Source organism: Aphelocoma coerulescens, chromosome 2, assembly GCF_041296385.1.
Source record: "Aphelocoma coerulescens isolate FSJ_1873_10779 chromosome 2, UR_Acoe_1.0, whole genome shotgun sequence".
NCBI lineage: Eukaryota > Metazoa > Chordata > Aves > Passeriformes > Corvidae > Aphelocoma > Aphelocoma coerulescens.
The window spans coordinates 142,094,587-142,113,294 of NC_091015.1; the positions used below are offsets into that span (position 1 = coordinate 142,094,587).

At 39.2% G+C, this 18,708-nt stretch overlaps 1 protein-coding gene across 9 annotated transcripts in view; it reads left to right on the forward strand.

The window, feature by feature from the left end:
- Positions 1-18,622, forward strand: part of LOC138105285 (Y+L amino acid transporter 2-like) — a 24,195-nt gene extending 5,573 nt beyond the window's left edge. For 5 of the 9 annotated variants that reach the window (XM_069005056.1, XM_069005057.1, XM_069005059.1 and 2 more), the window contains 9 exons: positions 4,633-5,150; positions 6,587-6,712; positions 9,305-9,449; positions 10,324-10,447; positions 11,175-11,278; positions 11,567-11,663; positions 12,720-12,869; positions 15,144-15,327; positions 16,050-18,622. In XM_069005056.1, coding sequence (XP_068861157.1) covers positions 4,649-5,150; positions 6,587-6,712; positions 9,305-9,449; positions 10,324-10,447; positions 11,175-11,278; positions 11,567-11,663; positions 12,720-12,869; positions 15,144-15,327; positions 16,050-16,141 — 1,524 coding nt within the window. In that variant the 5' untranslated portion in view covers positions 4,633-4,648 and the 3' untranslated portion in view covers positions 16,142-18,622. Of the gene's footprint in view, positions 1-4,632; positions 5,151-6,586; positions 6,713-9,304; positions 9,450-10,323; positions 10,448-11,174; positions 11,279-11,566; positions 11,664-12,719; positions 12,870-15,143; positions 15,328-16,044 lie in introns of all 9 variants that reach the window. The other 4 variants (XM_069005062.1, XM_069005063.1, XM_069005064.1 and 1 more) reach the window with 4 other exon arrangements.
- The last annotated feature ends 86 nt before the right edge of the window (positions 18,623-18,708 follow it).

Sequence of the window (18,708 nt, forward strand, 5' to 3'; positions counted from 1 at the left end):
TGGTTTGACTTTGCCTGGTTCATTAGTGGCATAGCACACTTATTATTGAGAAATTATGTGGAGGTAGACAAAATTCACCAAAAGACCCTGAAATGAGGAGTAAATTTGGTGTCCAGCATGTTCCAACATCTTTCATAGGAGTTAACTTTCTAAATGCACTCAGCTTCTAATGGAATCTGCTGAAGGCAACAATAATTGATCTCTGAGACCTCATTGATTTACTTATATTTCTTGAATTAAAAGATGAGAATTTCAAAACACTCTAACAAATAGAGGCATCTCAGTCCCTCTGGAAGACTATGGAGCTGTTCATAAGACTTCACAAGTCTGTGAGTTCCTATGGAAGTACACAAGCACTCTCTGACCAAGCCTTGCTGAATCATTAATTACCTCCTTAAGAAGGAAGCAATCACTCATGAGCTGTAGACCCCTGAAGAATGGGAAGTGTCTGAGAAAATCCTGCCCTGCCAAACCAGCCCTACAGTAATTCATGGAAGAACTGTCTTTGATTTCAGCTCTAGTTTTCAACTACTATCAACCTGTCCCTTCTTCACTTTTTTGTATGACTTTTGGCAGTGGCTTAAGAAATGAGCTATTGAGAATCACCTGTGTTACTGTTTCCTTTAATTTCTCAGGTGTCCGTCTCCAAGGTCCTTTCTGTTGCTTTTTGCACACACAGCTGGGAGTTAAACATGAAGCTGCAAAGAATTTAGGGCCATTATGGCTGTCTGGGCTCTCAAGGCCTTGTGCTTTCCCTGAGAGGAAAATTTCCGTCCGTTTATTGAGAGAGCCCCTAGGAAAAAGGAAGACCTGCATGAAAATAGGGTTCTGAAGTTCTGTAACAGAGCTCACTCGCTGACACAAAGGCAAAGGCACGAGTTGGCAGCTGTGTCATTCAGCCTGCTGCGGTCTGAGGCACTCTGGTACATTGATTCCAGAAACCAGCAGCTCTTTCTATTTGTCACAGTCCATGGGGCCAAGAGAGCAAGGAACTTCCTTAGCATCAGGAAGCTTTTATGCTTTGCTCTTCAGGCTTCATGCTCAAGAGTTACTAAAATACCTATACTGGTATTTTTGCTGCCATAAAGTTTTATCATCACAATACCAAACCATGTTAAAGCAGAATGCAAAGAACCTCAGTTTTTTAATTACTGCATAAATTAAAACTTTCTGGTCTCGGGAAGTCACTCTGAATGCTAAAGATTCACTGTAAGTATTTGTCATCTATTATAATACAGGATTTTACAACTGAAAGTGGCCACTCCTGTAAGAAGTCACCTTATTACAGCTGTGATGGTTGTTTCCAATAAGCTCTCTCAGTTAGTAGCTTCTGCTGGCTCTCACTTGGATTATGTGCACCCTCAAAATGTGACCTAAATGTCAAAATTATGCAGAAGACCTATTGAAACATTCTTGAACACTTAAGCTTCTCAGCTTAAGCTTCTTGGCACACCAGTTTGAGGCAGAAGCAACAGTGATGGTCCCAGAAAGGGAAGATGGTGGCATGAGGATGAAGTGACAGTGACAACAGTAGGACAGGACTATTGGCCAGGTTCAGTAGGAACAAAATAGCAGAAGTTATTAATGAGATAAAGAGTTAGTCAACAGGCACTGGACATATCCACAAATAGTTTTCATCACTGCCTGGAATGTAACAGCAGTAAATTCTTTATATACTTGACAAAAAAAATTATTATTTTGCTATTATATAGAGACATCTGTACATGCAGCTATTTCCTATATTCCACTAATTTTCTTAATAGCATGAGGACTTTGCTGAGAGCTAGCATGAGTCACAACTCAGTGCATCTTGCTTATTTAAGACATAGACCTGGTTAAAGAAATCAGTAACTGCTTTGACATTGTGATGGCACTGAATGAAATCAGGGCACTATCAAAGCTGCTGGAAATACTGTGCTTGTGTTGGAGAATAAGGACAGGCAGAAGCTGTTTAAAATATTTTGTTAAAAAATTTCTACTTTCAGGTTATATAAATTAATTACAGTGAATTTGCACATCTTGGTTATGGAAACTGTTTCTCTCATCCTTTGATTCTCAGGCCATACCTATTTGTGGACTTACCTGAGGGTTTGGGTAAAAGTTTTGCTAATGTGACATCTCTCAAAGTACTGAATTTTGAACTGTTTCTTCTAATTGGTTTTCTTTCGTAATGGTTTCATCCACTGTCATTTATGGAAGAAGTACTTCCCTACACAGCTCCAGTTACACATTTTCAGAAATCAGAAATAATTTCTTGGTGACACAAGAGATAAGAGAAAAATATGCAAAACATTGTGATACTTAAGAAAACAATTTAATCTTTACCTTTTTCTTTCCTGAAAGCTGCAGACTGTAAAAGTGCTACTAGAATTTAGAAGCATTGCCAGTTTAAATGATCAAATTCCCTTTAGCTACCAGGCCATCTGTACTAGACGTCAAAGTTCAGGTTTGATACCACATATGCAGGTTACTTGTAGCTACCAATTACTTGATGTATTCTTTTTTACAGGAAAATAACTGTATCTCACTTATCAGTGAGACTTCATTTCAGGATAGACACTGGATTTGATCACTACTTGCATAGCTCCACATTCACATCACCTGGGTAACAACTGCATTTTAAATTCTCACACCCTTTGAGCTGCACCCACTGAAATATTTGTGCATTTCAGCTCACAGCCAGAGCTTGCATTTTAAAATCTGAAAAAAAACATATTAAAAAAAATCTTAGATCAAGCATAAGAAGCACAAGATGATTTTCGACTGGCTATGCTGGAAAAATTGTATTAATACAGAATTATGCCCAGATTTTTGGCATGCTGTTATCATGATGTGCTCTCTGGACAGCAGCCACCATGGGAGGGGCTTCTGCCAACATTTCACGTAGCCATTGAGAACAGAAATGGAGACAGGGGTTCTGGAAGTATTGGCCTGTATTTTGGGGTGGGGAGGGTGACTTTTTCCTCTTTTCTGTCACACAGAAGGAAACAGGTAAGGCTTATCAGGAATTTAAAGGAAGATATATCAATGGTGTGTTGGATGCATGAAGTTTCTCTCTGCAAAGCAGGATGATGTTTTTTATTCAGAGAGGATGATGTGAGAAGTAAGAGGAGTCACCTGTGTGTGAAGAGGAGGTCAGCAAAAAAAAGATGGGAAACTGCAGTCATGCTTGGACACTTATGACAAGAGTTAATATTTAACTTTATTCCAGTGTTCCCACAGTGTTCCTGCGGTTAGAGAAAGTGCCATTGGGATGAGAAAAGCATTTAATCTTCAAAGAGAGTTTGACATCTTTTAATTTTTAATACTCATCAGGCCTCATTTGCTATTTGATCAATTAGGAAAGCGAGTTGCATCAAAAAAGCTGGGAAGGAACACACAGAATTATATTCAGGGTTGCTAAAACACTCATACTTTACAAAGGAAAGCAAACCTTTCAGGAAGTTTGGGTAGGCCAGATTGTTTTAAACTGGCCATTGACCCACATTTTAACAACATAAATTTGTGAACCAAATGTAATGTGTAAACATTTGTAATCAAATGGGATTTGCCAGCGTTGCATGGATGAGCTTTGTTCTACTCAATGGACTTGGATCTACTTCATAGGATTTTGAGGAAGTTATCTTTAGAAGTGCTTTAGAGTGTGTGTGGAGGGGGGAAGGGAAGGAGAAACAAATGTTTTTTGAGACAGGCACCAAAAATTAGCCGTTGGTCTAAGCACCCTTATACATCAGCAGGACCCAAGAACTGAGGCAGTCACTGCAGTCCTGGGTTCCTCATCCCCGGGGACCCCAGCCCCAGAGCTGTGCATGTGTGCACAAGGCCTATTGATCCATGCAGCTGTGCAGTTAGGGCGTTTTTCCCAGCTCCCAGCATACTTGGATCTTGTCCTGCAAGCACCAGAGGGAGACGCTTTTAAGGCATGTTTTGTTGGACTCTCTTACACAGAAGCATTCCAGGACAGAGTGTTCCAGACTCAATCCCTATGAATGTTACTGGCTTCTCCTGAGAAGTCAAGTGAGGTTAATAGCTAACCAAGCTGCATTGTTCACTGCAGCAGCAATCCCATTTCTAGGAGCAGCTAAAACTCTTTTTTTACCCTCATATTTACATTTACCTTGTGAGATTAGAGGTTTGGAGGATCTTTTTCTGTCTTTTTTCTGGTATTCTCCAGCAGAACAGTTTTCAAGTGAATGTCATTTGATGAAACAAATAATAATGAAATAAAATTCTTTCTGGGGTAAGAACAAAATTTAGGAAGAGGTATTCTTGTAGTGGACATTCCAGCTGTATTAGAACATGTTTCCAGAGGTACAGTGTCTCCTTCTTCCTTAAAATATTTTCAATAACATAACATAGAATTACAGTTCAAAACAAACAATAATAGTGAACTGAGAGTTAACAAAAGCTTTAGAATCTATACCCAAGGACAGTGGCCTCATATTTACCCATTGAAAAGGTATACAACTGTGAAAGTGAAGAAAATTCGCTAGTGTGCGATTCCTGGACTGCAAGATAAAAGCAGGCGAAATAGTTGTTCTTTGTATCATTCATGCCCTGTATGTGAATTATCTTATCCATGTCTCTGATGCCATATGCATTACAAAAGATGTTCTCTCCTCTTGTTTTCAGGTGATGTGATTTGAAGATGCCAACCCCTTGGCAAATATGCTGCGACAAAAAATCCAGAACTAAGAATGCAGAAGCTGAAACGGACACTATGGCACAGACAAGTGAAAAAGTGCAGATGAAAAAAGAAATCACACTACTAAATGGAGTTTCTTTAATTGTAGGGAACATGATTGGCTCTGGGATATTTGTATCACCCAGAGGTGTTTTAATGTACAGTGCTTCCTATGGACTCTCTCTAGTCATCTGGGCGCTAGGTGGGATTTTTTCCCTGTTTGGGGCTTTGTGTTACGTTGAACTGGGAACATCCATTGTGAAATCTGGAGGCAGTTATGCCTATATCCTGGAGGCGTTCGGGGCCTTTGTGGCCTTCATCAGACTCTGGTCTTCCTTGCTAATTATCGAACCAACAACTCAGGCAGTGATAGCAATCACCTTTGCTAACTATATTGTTCAGCCAGTTTTTCCCCATTGTGAACCGCCATATGATGCAGTGAGGTTGATTGCAGCTGCGTGTATATGTAAGTAGTGATTGCTAGAAGTTAAGAGCTGTAATTATATGTGGCCAAATTTCTATTTCTCTGCATTCTGTGAAAATAATTATTCCCTATCTAAAACATGTTCTTAGAAACTAATAATCTTTTATTCAGCTGTATTGTGTTTGGGACTGGGATTACTAAAGGGGAGAGGAGAATTGCAACAATTTGTCAGGGAGAAATTGTGACTGCTGATTAGAGATACAAGTATGTCTATAGTTCACTGGCCTAACTGGCTGATAAGACACTGTCACATACACAGATTCATTTATGAAAATGAAGGCAAGGAGTTCTTTGAGCATGTGTGGTTGCATGCTAGTGTCTTTACGATATAGAATGATTTCTAAATTATTTTCATTTTGAGCATTACAAAACCCTTTTTCTTCCAATATAGAATGATTTCTAAATTATTTTCATTTTGAGCATTACAAAACCCTTTTTCTTCCTTTCAAAACTGAAGTATAGATTATAGGCAGGTGGAGGAAACAGAAGCAAAGACCAACAAGACTTCTAGATAAGAAATAGCCCACTTTGATCCACACCTAAGAGCACTCTAGGTCACCATGCCATGTTTGTTCTGCTCTCTACTCCAGGAGCTGGGCTTCATACCTGGTACCAATGCCTACCCTTACCTTTCCTCATCTGTCTCTGTTTTGAATTATGGGATTGCAAGAGGGAGAAGTTGCCTGTAATGCCATATGTGTGTGCTAGAGTGAGAGCAGATGGGCATATGGCTCAGCCCCTGGCTGGACCTGCTGCCAGCCAAGGGACAAAACAAAAGGAGGAAAGGAAAACAGGTTGATCCCACCTGCTCTCTGCAACCAACTACTTTGTTATTTTTGTGAGATTCTGTCAAAACTGGGACTTGAGAGGACTCTGTAAGTAAGTGCTATGCAATCTTCAAAACTCAGGGCCAAAGAGTGAATGAACCGACTTCTAAGCCATTGGCACAGAGTAATAGCATGATGGCCTGGCTCAATGCAGTATCTTGTCCACAGCATCCAAACTGTTTCTGTGCAGAAGTTGTCCTTATTCTGTACCTAAACTAGAGCTTAACTCAGCATGAAGAAATTTGTGATATACAGGATATAAAGAAATACTATCACTTGCATGTGAACAACTCTGTTGGGTTTAATAAAATTTAAATATTGTTTAAAAGGAGAATGAGTTAGCCCTAAAATTCAAAAACTGATGTGTTTTGTCTTACCTACTGTCATGAAAACAGTAGTCTTCAGAAAACCACTGTGAATTTTAAACCAGGTATTTCATCTTAATAAATCTGTGTGGTCCTGAAGTGGTAAAATTTGATTCAGTTTTACTCCTTGAAAGAGGAGTGGTATCTGGAAAGGTGGATTTGAAATATGACTTAAGTGATGTTAAACATCCAGTGTTTCTTTCACGCATATTCTTTTTCTCTGCAGGTTCCTTAACGTTTATTAATTGTGTTAATGTGAAGTGGGGTACCCGTGTACAAGATGTTTTCACATATGCAAAAGTTATGGCTCTTATCTTGGTGATATCTGTTGGACTTTACAAAATTGGTAAAGGTAAGAATAATTTTAATTTACCTAAATTCTATGAAATGAACCATATATGAGTTTCAAAATCCATGCAGGGAGATCCTTAAGACTTAAATATGAAGTGTTGTTTATTCTGGGAAGAAAAAAGCCTGCCATAGGAAGATCACATCTATTTTATGGCTTGTTAAGCAATCGGGGGTTAATTATTCAGGCCAAGTCCTGTGCTGCTTGGTCTGAATAGCAAATAGCAGCTGAATTAATATCACTTTCCTGCTGACTAGTTTAAAGTCAGCCTCGGTGTCTGACTTAGGCATTGCTACCTGTCTTACGACAGGACAGTGAAACACAAATTGCATTGCTCCTCACAGTTCCCACCACCACCATTCTCCCCCCACCTCACCCCACCAGCACCACCCCTGGCCACAGCACCCTGCCCAGGGAGAGGATCGGAGAGGGTAAATCATAGGTGGGATTTGGGAGAGGGCATGTTTGTTCCTAGAAACAGAGAAGACTGTAACAGTGCAGTTCTGTGAATCACTGTGGTATGGTGTTACTGTAAGGCAGATGAACCACTTCCTATCAGCAATAACTGGGCTGAAGTGAACGCACTGAAAAGCTGGAGAGTAGTTTATTATGATTCTCTGATCTTTGCATATGGCAATAGATTTGCTTTTATTAATTTGGGCCTCTGGCACAGTGAAGTCCCTTCCAGTTCTAGTTCTGCTGCTTAGATTACTAAGGTTTTTACATTTTTATTTCCTTTGAAATTCTTAAGTTGCATAGCCATTTTATCTTTACTCAGTTGAAATAAAGATGGTTTCCCCTCTTCAGTTTAGGAATTATCTTTTTCTCCTGCTAAATTAGCTTATAAAACCAAAGGAGCATGCTGGCTTTTCCTTGTTTGCGGGCCTCCTTCTTTCCTTGGCTGCAGATGCATCAGCTGTTACACTGTGCAGCTACACCAGACTTCAAGAAAGCTTTTTTGTTTAGCCATTATCTGTGCATATCAGGTGTTACCAGTTGGTTGAAGTCTAAAGAAACCTGGACAACCAAACCCAGTCCTAAGGGCAGGGATGTGAAGATTCAGGGAAGCAGCATTGCTTAAGGGCCACAGTTGCAGGAAGGAGTAGTTCCCTTCACAAAACTGCTGCAGTTTTGCAAAGGTGTGGTTCTGTGGTGTCAGCTCTGTAGCAGCGTTGCCCCTGCTTTCAAATTGCCTCCTTCAAAACTCCTGTCCCACTCACTGGTATGCTGTTGGACCCAGGGGCTGCTCCCTCTGGTCCCACATAAAGCCCACTTTGTTTCCTCTGCATTGCTCTGTGGGGTCAGGGAGGGTTAAAGCACAGAGGAAACATTATGGTGAGGAACACGAAATGCTGAGAGCTTTTACTGGTAGTAAAGGTCTCATCTCTGCTTTGTTTAAGCAGAACTGAGCACTTAAATACAGGAAGGACTGGGAGGAGGAATAATGTAGACTTCTGGAGGAAGCTGTGACCAGGTCAATGACTCTTAAGGTCAGCAGCTGTTTTAATGAGAACAGTTATGATGTTTTAGCCCTGCCATATTCTTTCTGATGTGCTTGGATACACTTCTTGTGTTAAAATACTCTGAATATCTCTGATTTTGAATATGAGCTGTCTTTAGCAAAAAAACCCAATAAGCTTTTCTTGATCATTTTTGATTTTTCTTTCTTTTGCTTTTTTTGTTCTCCAAAGTGTGTACATCTCATAGCTTCTCTTCTTTGCTTCAGTCTCCTGCTCTTCAATGACTGAATTGCCTTTGTATTATCTATAAACTCCTTAGTCGAATCAGTGCTTTCATTTTACAACAAAGATATTACTTTCTTTCCTAATTGAGGTTTCAGCATGCTTCTGTCTTCCCTTAATACCTAACCCAATTCCATTTGCATTAAATAATAGACTTTCCTTCTGCAAACTCAGTAAGGCCTTTCTTCCCCTTTCCAGGATGGCAGTGGAGGCTTATGCAGTTTCATTAACCTTTCGCCTATTTTGCAGTATTCTGCAGGTTGTCATCTCAACCAGTGGTGCTAAACTACAGCAGAATTTTTAAAAGAACGATTTTTAAGTCTCATCTCTTAGTTTTGGGGAACACCCTTGTGGGTCAGAGCATCCCACTGAAAACCATGCCTACAGGAGGTCCCCCTCTAGTGGCCGCTGATTTATCTGGAAAATAAAAGCACCGATTTTAGGAAGAAATACGAGACAGATTCAGGAACTGAAATTGGGTTTGCCAAGTACCTCATCCTGGCTGGCAGAGTAGTGCATGCCCTTGGTATGCTCCCTCCTTCTGTAGGCTCGGCAGTAATGCCAGAAGAGGACTCTGTGAAATCTGGTAAAATTACAAAAGTCACATCCAAATAACAAACATGGGAAAATGTGTTCTGTTTTCTCCCTGTACAAGTGTAGCTGTCTGAACATCTGACTGAAACTCTCCTGTTTGTTAAATAAAAATGTAAGCTGTGCACTTTCAGATACAGTAATGCTGTTGGATGCAGTGGGGGTTATTTCCTTTTGGTTAGCTGACACTTCAGGTGTAGTTGCCCTTCTAAGTTGTAATCCTTGAAATGTAACAGGAAATTGGCACCTGCCATTTGTACAGGGGAAACAGAAAACCTGAGAGCTCCATTTGAGGGCTCGGCAACGAACCCAGGGATGATCGCCCTGGCTCTCTACTCTGCCCTCTTCTCCTACTCAGGATGGGACACGCTCAACTATGTCACCGAGGAAATGCAGAATCCTGAGAGGTAAACACGAACCTCTTCACTTTCCTTTGAATCACTGGCAGGTGATGGCAGGACAAGCCACTCTGTATTTGTTTGTGATTGGAAATTAGTCAAATTCTTTTCTCTGCAAAAACCTTATTCTTTTCAAATGAGGAAGTAGGAGAACTCCTTCTGATTATTGTGCCCATTCATCAGTTTTATCACACTAATGAGTCATTTACCTATATATATGTATTTTACATCTTACACTTCAGACTACAATTTTTAAAGAAGGAGAACAAATCCCTGCTGAAAGCAAGGAAAAGTAAAGGTCCATATAGCCCTCTAAAACTCCCTACTTCTTTTCAGTTAGACAGAATTATTTTTCCAAGACATCTTTTGCCACCAGTAGAGTAAGCTCTCTGGCTTTTATGATGTGATCTTCAGCAGTATTCTTCATGGGCAAATATCATCTCCTTCCTTCTGTAGGGACGTCAGCCCTGTGGTAGTTGGTGTGCATCAGCCACTCAAGCTGATATAGTCCACCTTGTCTTGGGACATGTGTAGGTTATGAGTCAGAAAAGAAAATACCTAGGTGTGTATTTAAATCTCATTGTTTGAGTGCTCTCTTAAATTGCTTCATATTATATAATTCAGTATATTAAATTTGCATGTATGAATGTTTTAAGGGGTTTTTTTTTAAACTTATGACAGACACGCAAGCAACAAACTAAGCTTTTATGGGATTGTCTCACATATGGCTGCATGTTATTTTGTAACCCCGTGCTTCAAAATGATGGATTACAAGACATGATGGAGGTATCCATTCACAAATGTTTGAACCAGGGACCAATCTTCCATTTAGGTATTTCTCATTTAAATAACATGAAATAATTCTTCTGTTTTCCTTTTGCAGGAATCTACCTCTTTCTATTGCAATTTCAATGCCTATTGTAGCTATTATTTACTTGTTGACTAATATAGCATACTATGTAGTGTTGGACATGTCAGCTCTCCTCACAAGTGATGCGGTGGCTGTGGTAAGTTGTGGAACATAACCCAAACAAAACACACTACAGGAAAATTTTAGGTAGCATACTTGGCAAACAGCTGAAATACTGTCATGCTGAAGGCGGCTTCAAACATTTTTTTTTTATGTAACAGTACCAGTATATTAGAAGGTGCATATCAAGAATGTATCCAATAAATCTGCTCTTGAACAATCCTCTTACATACTCTGTAAATCCTGCTCTTAACACTACATCATAGGAAAGATGCTTTTGCCAGGATCAAAGATCTGTAGAAAGTCTGGGTGGTTGGAGAACCAGGTTTTTTTGTTATCATTCTGATGTACAGTGTGTATCATTTAATGCTGCAGGACCACAGCAAATATTTTCAATGCAGAAGTGTGCACTGAAATGTTTTTTAAAACCTTATCAATATTTTATACAGAAGTCAAATGATAATTCATGGATTACTACAGTTGGGATTTGTCAGAATACTTTAAAGCCAATACATCATCTTCTTTTCCATCAATGACTTAAGCTAGGCTTAGAATTTTTTAAAATCTTTTTTAATATATCTGCAATTTTTATTTTGATACTGATCAGCTTTTTCAAATTCTCATTTCCCAAGTCATTATTGGGTGTCATAAAAAAGCATGGGCTATGACACTACATTTGGGCTGTTGTGTTTTCATGAGAATTCCTCAGGATTATCCATATGCTTAACATAGTAGGCCTCACCATTATTTTTTTTCTGTTACAGACATTTGGAGGTGAAACCCTTAGTCATGCCAAGTGGATAATTCCTATAGCAGTGGCCATGTCTTGTTATAGTGGCTTAAACTCATCAATTATTGCAGCATCTCGGTATGAAATATAACATTTATTTAAAATAATTGAAAAGGAATCGTGTATTGTTAATCTGCATTCTTTTCTGCTGTTTGGTAAAAGTGACAGTTAATTTTTGCCATGTCAAGTTGTTCATTTATGATGGAGAGATTGTTACAATCGATCAGCACCGTTTGATAAACTAAAGCCACTTGAGAAGAGAGCAGCACTTACAACAGAGTAATAAAAGAATTATTTCTTTGCCTTGTCAGGAAGCAAAAAGCTATTCCTTGGCTGTACGGTTGATTTCCCTTTGTCTTTTTTTAGGCTTTTCTATGTTGGAGCCAGGGAAGGACACCTCCCTGTCAGTCTGAGCTTGATTCACATAAAGTGCTTCACACCAGTCCCTGCTCTCCTGTTCAATGTAAGTGACACCTCAGCCTCATGCCTGGCTGGCACAGTTGGGGTCTGGACCTCGGGTAAAACATCTCTGCTTTGCCCTGGACTTCTCGTGGGCTTCTCCTGCCCTGGGGACATCTTCTGCAAATGCCCACAAAACTTCTAAAACTTCTAAAACTCATTGAGGGGGTGGGAATGGTGTTATTTTATCTGATAGGTGGTTTTTTTTTTCAGTGGAAAGAGAATGGCTTGATTCATGTTCATGCACTCTCCCAACAATATTAGTGAGAAGTACAATAGCATTGCTGCGAAAACAGAGAATGGCTAAATATGTAATGGTATAGACAGGAGCTGTTTAAGTCTTTAATGTGACCTTTTAGAGTGTCACTGGAGGAGAGTATGTCAGGAGCATCTCTCTGACCCTGCCACAGGCTGATGTTCTACAACTCTAGTTTTTACAGAAGTGACAAAGCTCTTAAAATTAAATTTCTACCACTGGATGCCTATAGCCCTATTGACTTTTTTCTGCTGTCACTATACAAATGAGATCTTGTGACACACAATTGTGCCATAAGTTATAGAATTAGTGGAAATAATTTTCATAAATAATCTATGTATTTGAGTGTGCCTTTTATTTGGTGTCTGCCATTGCCCTGTGTTATATATCATTTATGAATAGGTTATCATACTGATCCTGTTTGACATAGAATAATTTACTAAAAATTGTAATTTCATTATGAAGACTCTTCTCACAGGGATTCTGTTTACAGTAGTAAGATGATCTATACTCTCTTAATATACCACCATTTACATTTTTCATGTGGAAAGTGGAAGTTCTTTCTGCTCATCTGTTAAAATAGACATTGAATTCCTGGTGGTTTAGGTCTTTCTGTGCAGGCAGTATTGCACACCTACAGAGCACAAAATTTACTCTAATGGTCTCAATTTATGAGCAGACTATGTCCTTCTTTCAAGGACCTGATATCCTAAGCCCATACAAATATGTTGGAAACAGGCCAGTTTATAATTTTATTCTGTCCTTACTTTCACATTAAAAAGTCTTTGTTTTTATTATCTCTAGGGTTTAATGACTTTACTTTATCTCCTTGTGGAAGATGTTTTCCTCCTTATTAATTACTACTGCTTCAACTACTGGCTCTTTGTGGGTCTATCTATTGCAGGACTAATATATCTGAGATATACTCAGCCACATAGACCACGGCCTGTTAAAGTAAGTAAAAAAGACAGGAAGAAAGCTCTAAAAGCCAACTAATGCTTGTGTTTATATGATCTTTAATATCACAACCATAACAGTACCAGTTACGTTATAGATTATTTATTACCCATAGAAATTCTCTCGAAACACAAGATGGAGGAGCAAAACCCCTTAGAGTCCACAAGAACATCTCTTCTGGTAGTTTTGCTGTGAGGTTGAAATTATATATCCCATTTATTCTTCTTTCATTCAGACTTATAATAATTTTTGTTTCCACACAAATAAGGAATAAATAAATTTCTGTGGTTCTTAGCCCATCCTGGAAGAATAGCAGGCCTCAGTAGAGCTGGTGATGGAGGCTCCAGAGAGGTTAACACTCTGATCAAACCTACGTGATTTAACAAACACAGCAAAATCCCTCCAAAGCCCATAAATGTTCACAGTTCTGCTCACACAGAAGTTAGCTTAAATAATCAAATATATTTTGAATGTTCCCTCCCACTGCATAGTGGTCATAGACAGTAAAATGCAAGTTTAATGATTGACTTACAAGAGCATTTGACTATCAATTAGGCCAGGGAGACTGCACAGAAACAAAGTGTGCCTAAAAGCTGTTCCTAGTTTTAATCCAGTGATTGTCCAGGAAGCAAGGATGGAAACACACAGCAGGCACACAGAAGCATGCACTGGCTCCTGTTTGTTGGCTCCATGACCTGCATTTTGGCTCTGCAGTGATGCAGTAAGAATTAAGAGAATTAAAAATTCACACCCCCCAAACATATCTTCTTTGTCAATCTCTCTTCCAAAACTCCTGCCTCATTTTTACAAACATATTTTTTTCCATTTAAGTGTAGTATTCTGATTAATTTAAAAAAGGTTCAAACAAAGGCATAAAATATCCTAAGTACTTCCTGCTAGAAAACTTCCCAATTTTCCACAGCAGACCAAATTTTCCTGAAGCGTGTGCACACTCAATTTCCAAACTTTCCCACAAAATATGTGGAAGATAAAGATTAAATCTTGCCTTTTTGGCAGTTTTGCCTCTGACTCTACTAAGGATTACTGTCAGATTATACACAATGACTGTTTAATTCCTGTCAGCATTTGCCAGCTTATTCAACACCACAGCTCCACATACAACGTTTCCTTTTCTGAAACGTAGCAGTTGATTTTTATCATTTTTAACCTTTATAGGGGAAAAAAGTATTTATACCAGTAAACTCTCACCAGTTTCAGCTGGTATTCAAATGTCAACTCCTGGACTCATGAGAAGGCTCACTACTAGACACAGTAAAAAAAAATGGGTGAAAAATAAATTCATAAAGAGGTTATCAAAACTTCCATAGTATCATAGAATTCTTAAATGTTAAGATTTGGAAGGTACCTTAAAGATCACCAAGTCCCAACCATCCCTGCCACAGGTGGGGACAATTCCCACTATACCAGGTTGCCTAAGGATTTATCCAACCTAGCCTTGAGTCACTGCAAGGGTTAGGGCTTCCACAACCTCCCTGGCAACCTATTCCAATGTCTCACCACTTTCACAGTAGAGAATTTCCTCTTAATACCTAACCTAAATTTCCCCTCTTTCAGTTTGTACCCATTACTCCTTGTCCTATCATCACTACAGTTCCTGACGAAGGATCCCTCTCCAGCTTCCTTGTAGGCCCCCTTAAGACACTGGAAGGTTGCTATGATGTCTCCATGCAGACTTTTCTTCTCTTGGCTGAACAGCCCCAACTTTCTCAACCTGTTGTCGTAGGGAAGGTGCTCCAGTCTTCTTATCAGCTTTGTGGCCCAACTTCCCTTATTTGTGGTATGATATTTTTTTAAGTGACCACACAAAATGGTTGTAAATCAGTCCATTAGTTCTACAGCATCAAGATGGTAATTGAAGGTCTAGTGAGCTAGTTCCCAATCAAAATTACCCTTAAAAATTCAGAACTGAAGTTGAAGAGAAAGATAGCCATTACTGCTCAGTTTTAAAGTACTTTTTTCAAAGGCTGATCTTTTACTAATTGTAAAGGAACTGGGTTTATGCAGGCCTGAAAAAAATGAAATAGTCAAATGCTCAGATGTGTGCCAAATAAGAGGCTCTCAGCAGTGTACACCGAAGCTAACAAATTATGCTGACTGTAAGCAGTCAAAAGATTCAGTACATACTTTTATTATTGACATGTCTGAGTTTAATCTGCAAAGCCTGAATTTTTACAGTCGAGTATTTGTTGCATCTTTTAACAAATGCTGGTTTTTTTGTTTGTTTGTTTTTTGGTTTTTATGTCTCCACAGCTTAGCCTCTTCTTCCCTATAGTATATTGTTTGTGTTCCCTTTTCCTGGTCATAGTGCCTCTCTACAGTGACACAATCAATTCCCTTATTGGCGTTGGTATTGCCCTCTCAGGCATTCCTGCATATTATTTGGGAGTCTATCTGCCAGTTGAAAAACGACCTAAACGTCTACTTTGGCTCTCTGGTAAGCAACATCATGTCCTAGTCACCATGCTGAAACCTTGGTGAGAAGAAAGAGAGTATAATTTTTCCTAAAATCCTTTTCTTTATGAAGTTTTGCTATGCTTTGGTATGTGGCATGTCTGAGATCATCTGCTTCATCACATGGTCCTGAAAACAAAACCATGCTTACCTGCACAAAACAGTCCCATATGTGGATGTCATGTGGTCATCTGATATTTGTGGTGTTGAACCATTTCAATATGTTGGCTCAATAAAAGCCGTGTAGGATTGTGAATACTAAATCTGTACTTTTTAACACCCTGGAAGGCAGAAATACCAGAACATCTTTGCTTCTTCACTTTCCATCCAAGGAATGGAACATCAAATCAGAGGAGACCACAGATTTTCAGAAACAATGAAATAATTAATTATTGTCTTGAAGGGTAGTTGCCAGTCCTCAAATTCAGGCAGTCTTGGAAAGGATATCTTTAATATTTTTATTCATTTTGAATAAATTAAGTCAGCTATAAATTCAATGAAAATGTTGATGAAATCTGATTAAACAAGAATTTCAGTTTGATTATTGACTTCTTTTGCCTTTAGCTATTTATAACATATGCTTAATTCAATTGATTAAGGTGTTTTAAGATTTTCCTAATATCTGTGTAGTGTTTTCAAATCCTCAAAATCCAGATGCATATCTAGGATATATTATAACTCTGTCCCACATTTTTGCCAGTACAGCTACAACAACAAAGTATGTTCAGAAGCTCTTCTACTGTGCTCTCTCGGACCTGGACATAGACGTGGAACCCACAGCAGCTAAGAGTAAATAGAGTTGCCTCAGCATTGAGAACTGTGCCTTGACATCTCCTATCTGGAACAATTTTTATCATCTGAAGTTCTCCCATATGTTCAGTCATACTAGAGCACTAACCACTGTACTGTGCATCAGTTTGATGTCAGTTAAGTTGTGATGGTTTGTATAAAACACTCTGTTTTCCAGGATTTCTTTTTAAAATTCTGTTCGTTAGTAGTGAGTTATCATGTAACATTTTGCAATTATAAAGCACTTAATGAACAAAGATTTATTAGTAGATAAGTGCTAAATATTAAAGGCAAAAGAAAAGTAAAAAATACTAGATCAGATCTTTGCAAAATTCAAAGTCTGTGTTTGAAAATACAAACCATAGTATTCATCTAAAAATAAAACTAAATTCTTAGCCAAAGTGAAAAAATATATAATTCTTGCTGGAAGACATGCTTTGAGTCAATGTAATATTAGTGTTAAATTGTTCTAATGCATAGTTCTTGGCATAGATAGTTTGCCAAAAGCAGAAAACCAAAGGGTTTGGTCATTTAAGTTCTGTGAGAAATTCTCATTTGACCATAGTCCACATACATTACTCTTTTGTAGAAAAGGTATTTCCAACAAACAAATGATACCATTGGACTGAAGTACTTTTGCTTTCCAGCAGAACAGTCTGCCATGGAGCACTTCAAGGCATTGAGTCACATTCCAGCTAGTGTATACTCAAGGAAAACACTTCGCCTTCTCAGACTGTCCTTTGCTTGCCTAGAAATATCAAAAGTGTGATCTCATGAATCATGCTGATTTTTTCCACAGTGGAACTTATTTAAGAAATTCACAAGGACAAATGAAAAATTGATGTTTTTCAAAGTTCCTTGAGCCCCTGCCTAACCCTTGAGACTTCACCAGTTTCTGCTGGCAAGGTAACCTGCAGATCTCCTACTGAGCACACAGAGAGCCTCCAGAGAGGTCTTCACACCACAGAGGTGCCTGTTGCACAATACCCAGCACAGACACTTGCACTGGACAGGTGCACCCACCAGTGGGTGCCATGAAAGAAAGGGGCAGTTAAGAACTAGGGATGTTCTCTTGAATGTTAAGTTTTTCAGTGTGGCACACTGAATGTGCAACTAGTCCTAATTCTTAGTCTTCTGGAAAAGACAATAACTGCTAAGGAAAATAAATCCACCAGCCTTGCAAGCTAGACCATAACAACAAGTGTTCCAGCTCTAATATAGTTTGTTGATATGCAGTACCATTTGTAATCCTTGTTGGAAAGTCATACTTCCTTCCTGGTTTCATATTTAAATGTAACATACATTGTTTCTAATTTGAATTTAACCATTCCTCTTCAATTAACCTTGACTAGGGTAATTTAATCTTATACAAGTCCCTGTAGCTTCCAGAATTGTTGTGTGTTATTTATATCTGCTCAGAGAAAGAGCAATGGAATAGGCAATTGTTATTACTTAAGCCTCTCTTCATTCCCTCCCCACACTGCAAAGGCATTTGGAGGATTGTAATTTCATGCATCAAGGGTGCAGTTTGGTTTGCCCAGCTCAGAACATCCCCATGTACTCTTGTTATATGCCTCTGTTACAGAATAGCACCGCTGTGATCCTGCCCTATGATTGTACAGCAGTTCTGCATTTTTGCTTCATCTCTTACAAAGCACTGGTTAGTGACAGAACTGTGGTCCCAGACTGTATCAGGGCACAGAGTACAAACTCTCCAAGCTGCACCAAACTAAATGTGACAGTCTTTGCCTCCACAGAGTTCAAAGTCGTGCTTGGTGCTGAGCCACATGTCACACCAAGACAGCACTGTACCATCCTCTGAAGTTTTTCAGTGCAGGACCAAAGTTTCTAAAGGATTTGAGACACCTGAGGTGACATCTCAGGTGGTAACAGGCATTACAGGGAGTGTAATAAGACCAAAAATACAAAATAAGACCATTCCCAAACAAAATTCTGAGCTGAGAAACTTATTTTGTTGTCTGTTCTTTGCCAAAATCTTTTTTTGCATGTATCTGTGTATTTGGTCTGGCTGAGATGGACTTCATTTTCCCCACAGCAGTCCTCACAGTACTGTGCTCTTCATTGGTAGCTGGAAAGGTGTTGATAACACACCAACATTTTGACTACTGCTGAGCAGTGCCAGCACAGCATCAGTGCTGACTCCCCAACATTCCACTCCCAAGCAGTAGGCTGGCAAGATCCTGGGAGGGGACACAGCTTGGACAGCTGACCCAAATTAACCAAAGGGATTTCCATACCAGATGATACCAGGTGAGCTATAAAACTTAAGAGAGGTAGGAGGAAGGTGGGGCATTTGTTAGTTGCAAAGTTTGCCTTCAGGAGTGATCGTTCTGAAGCCTTGCTTCCTGGGAATTAGCTGGACATTGCTCGCTGATGGAAAGTAGAGAATAAAATTATTTTTTCCCCCTCTTTGTGCACGCACAGACTTTTGCATTTGCTTTAGTAAACTGCCTTATCCCAACCTACAATTTGTTTTCCATCTTATTTTCTCTCCCCTCTCCCACTGAGAAGGGAGGGTGATAGAGCAGCTTGGTGGGCACTGGGTATCAAGCAA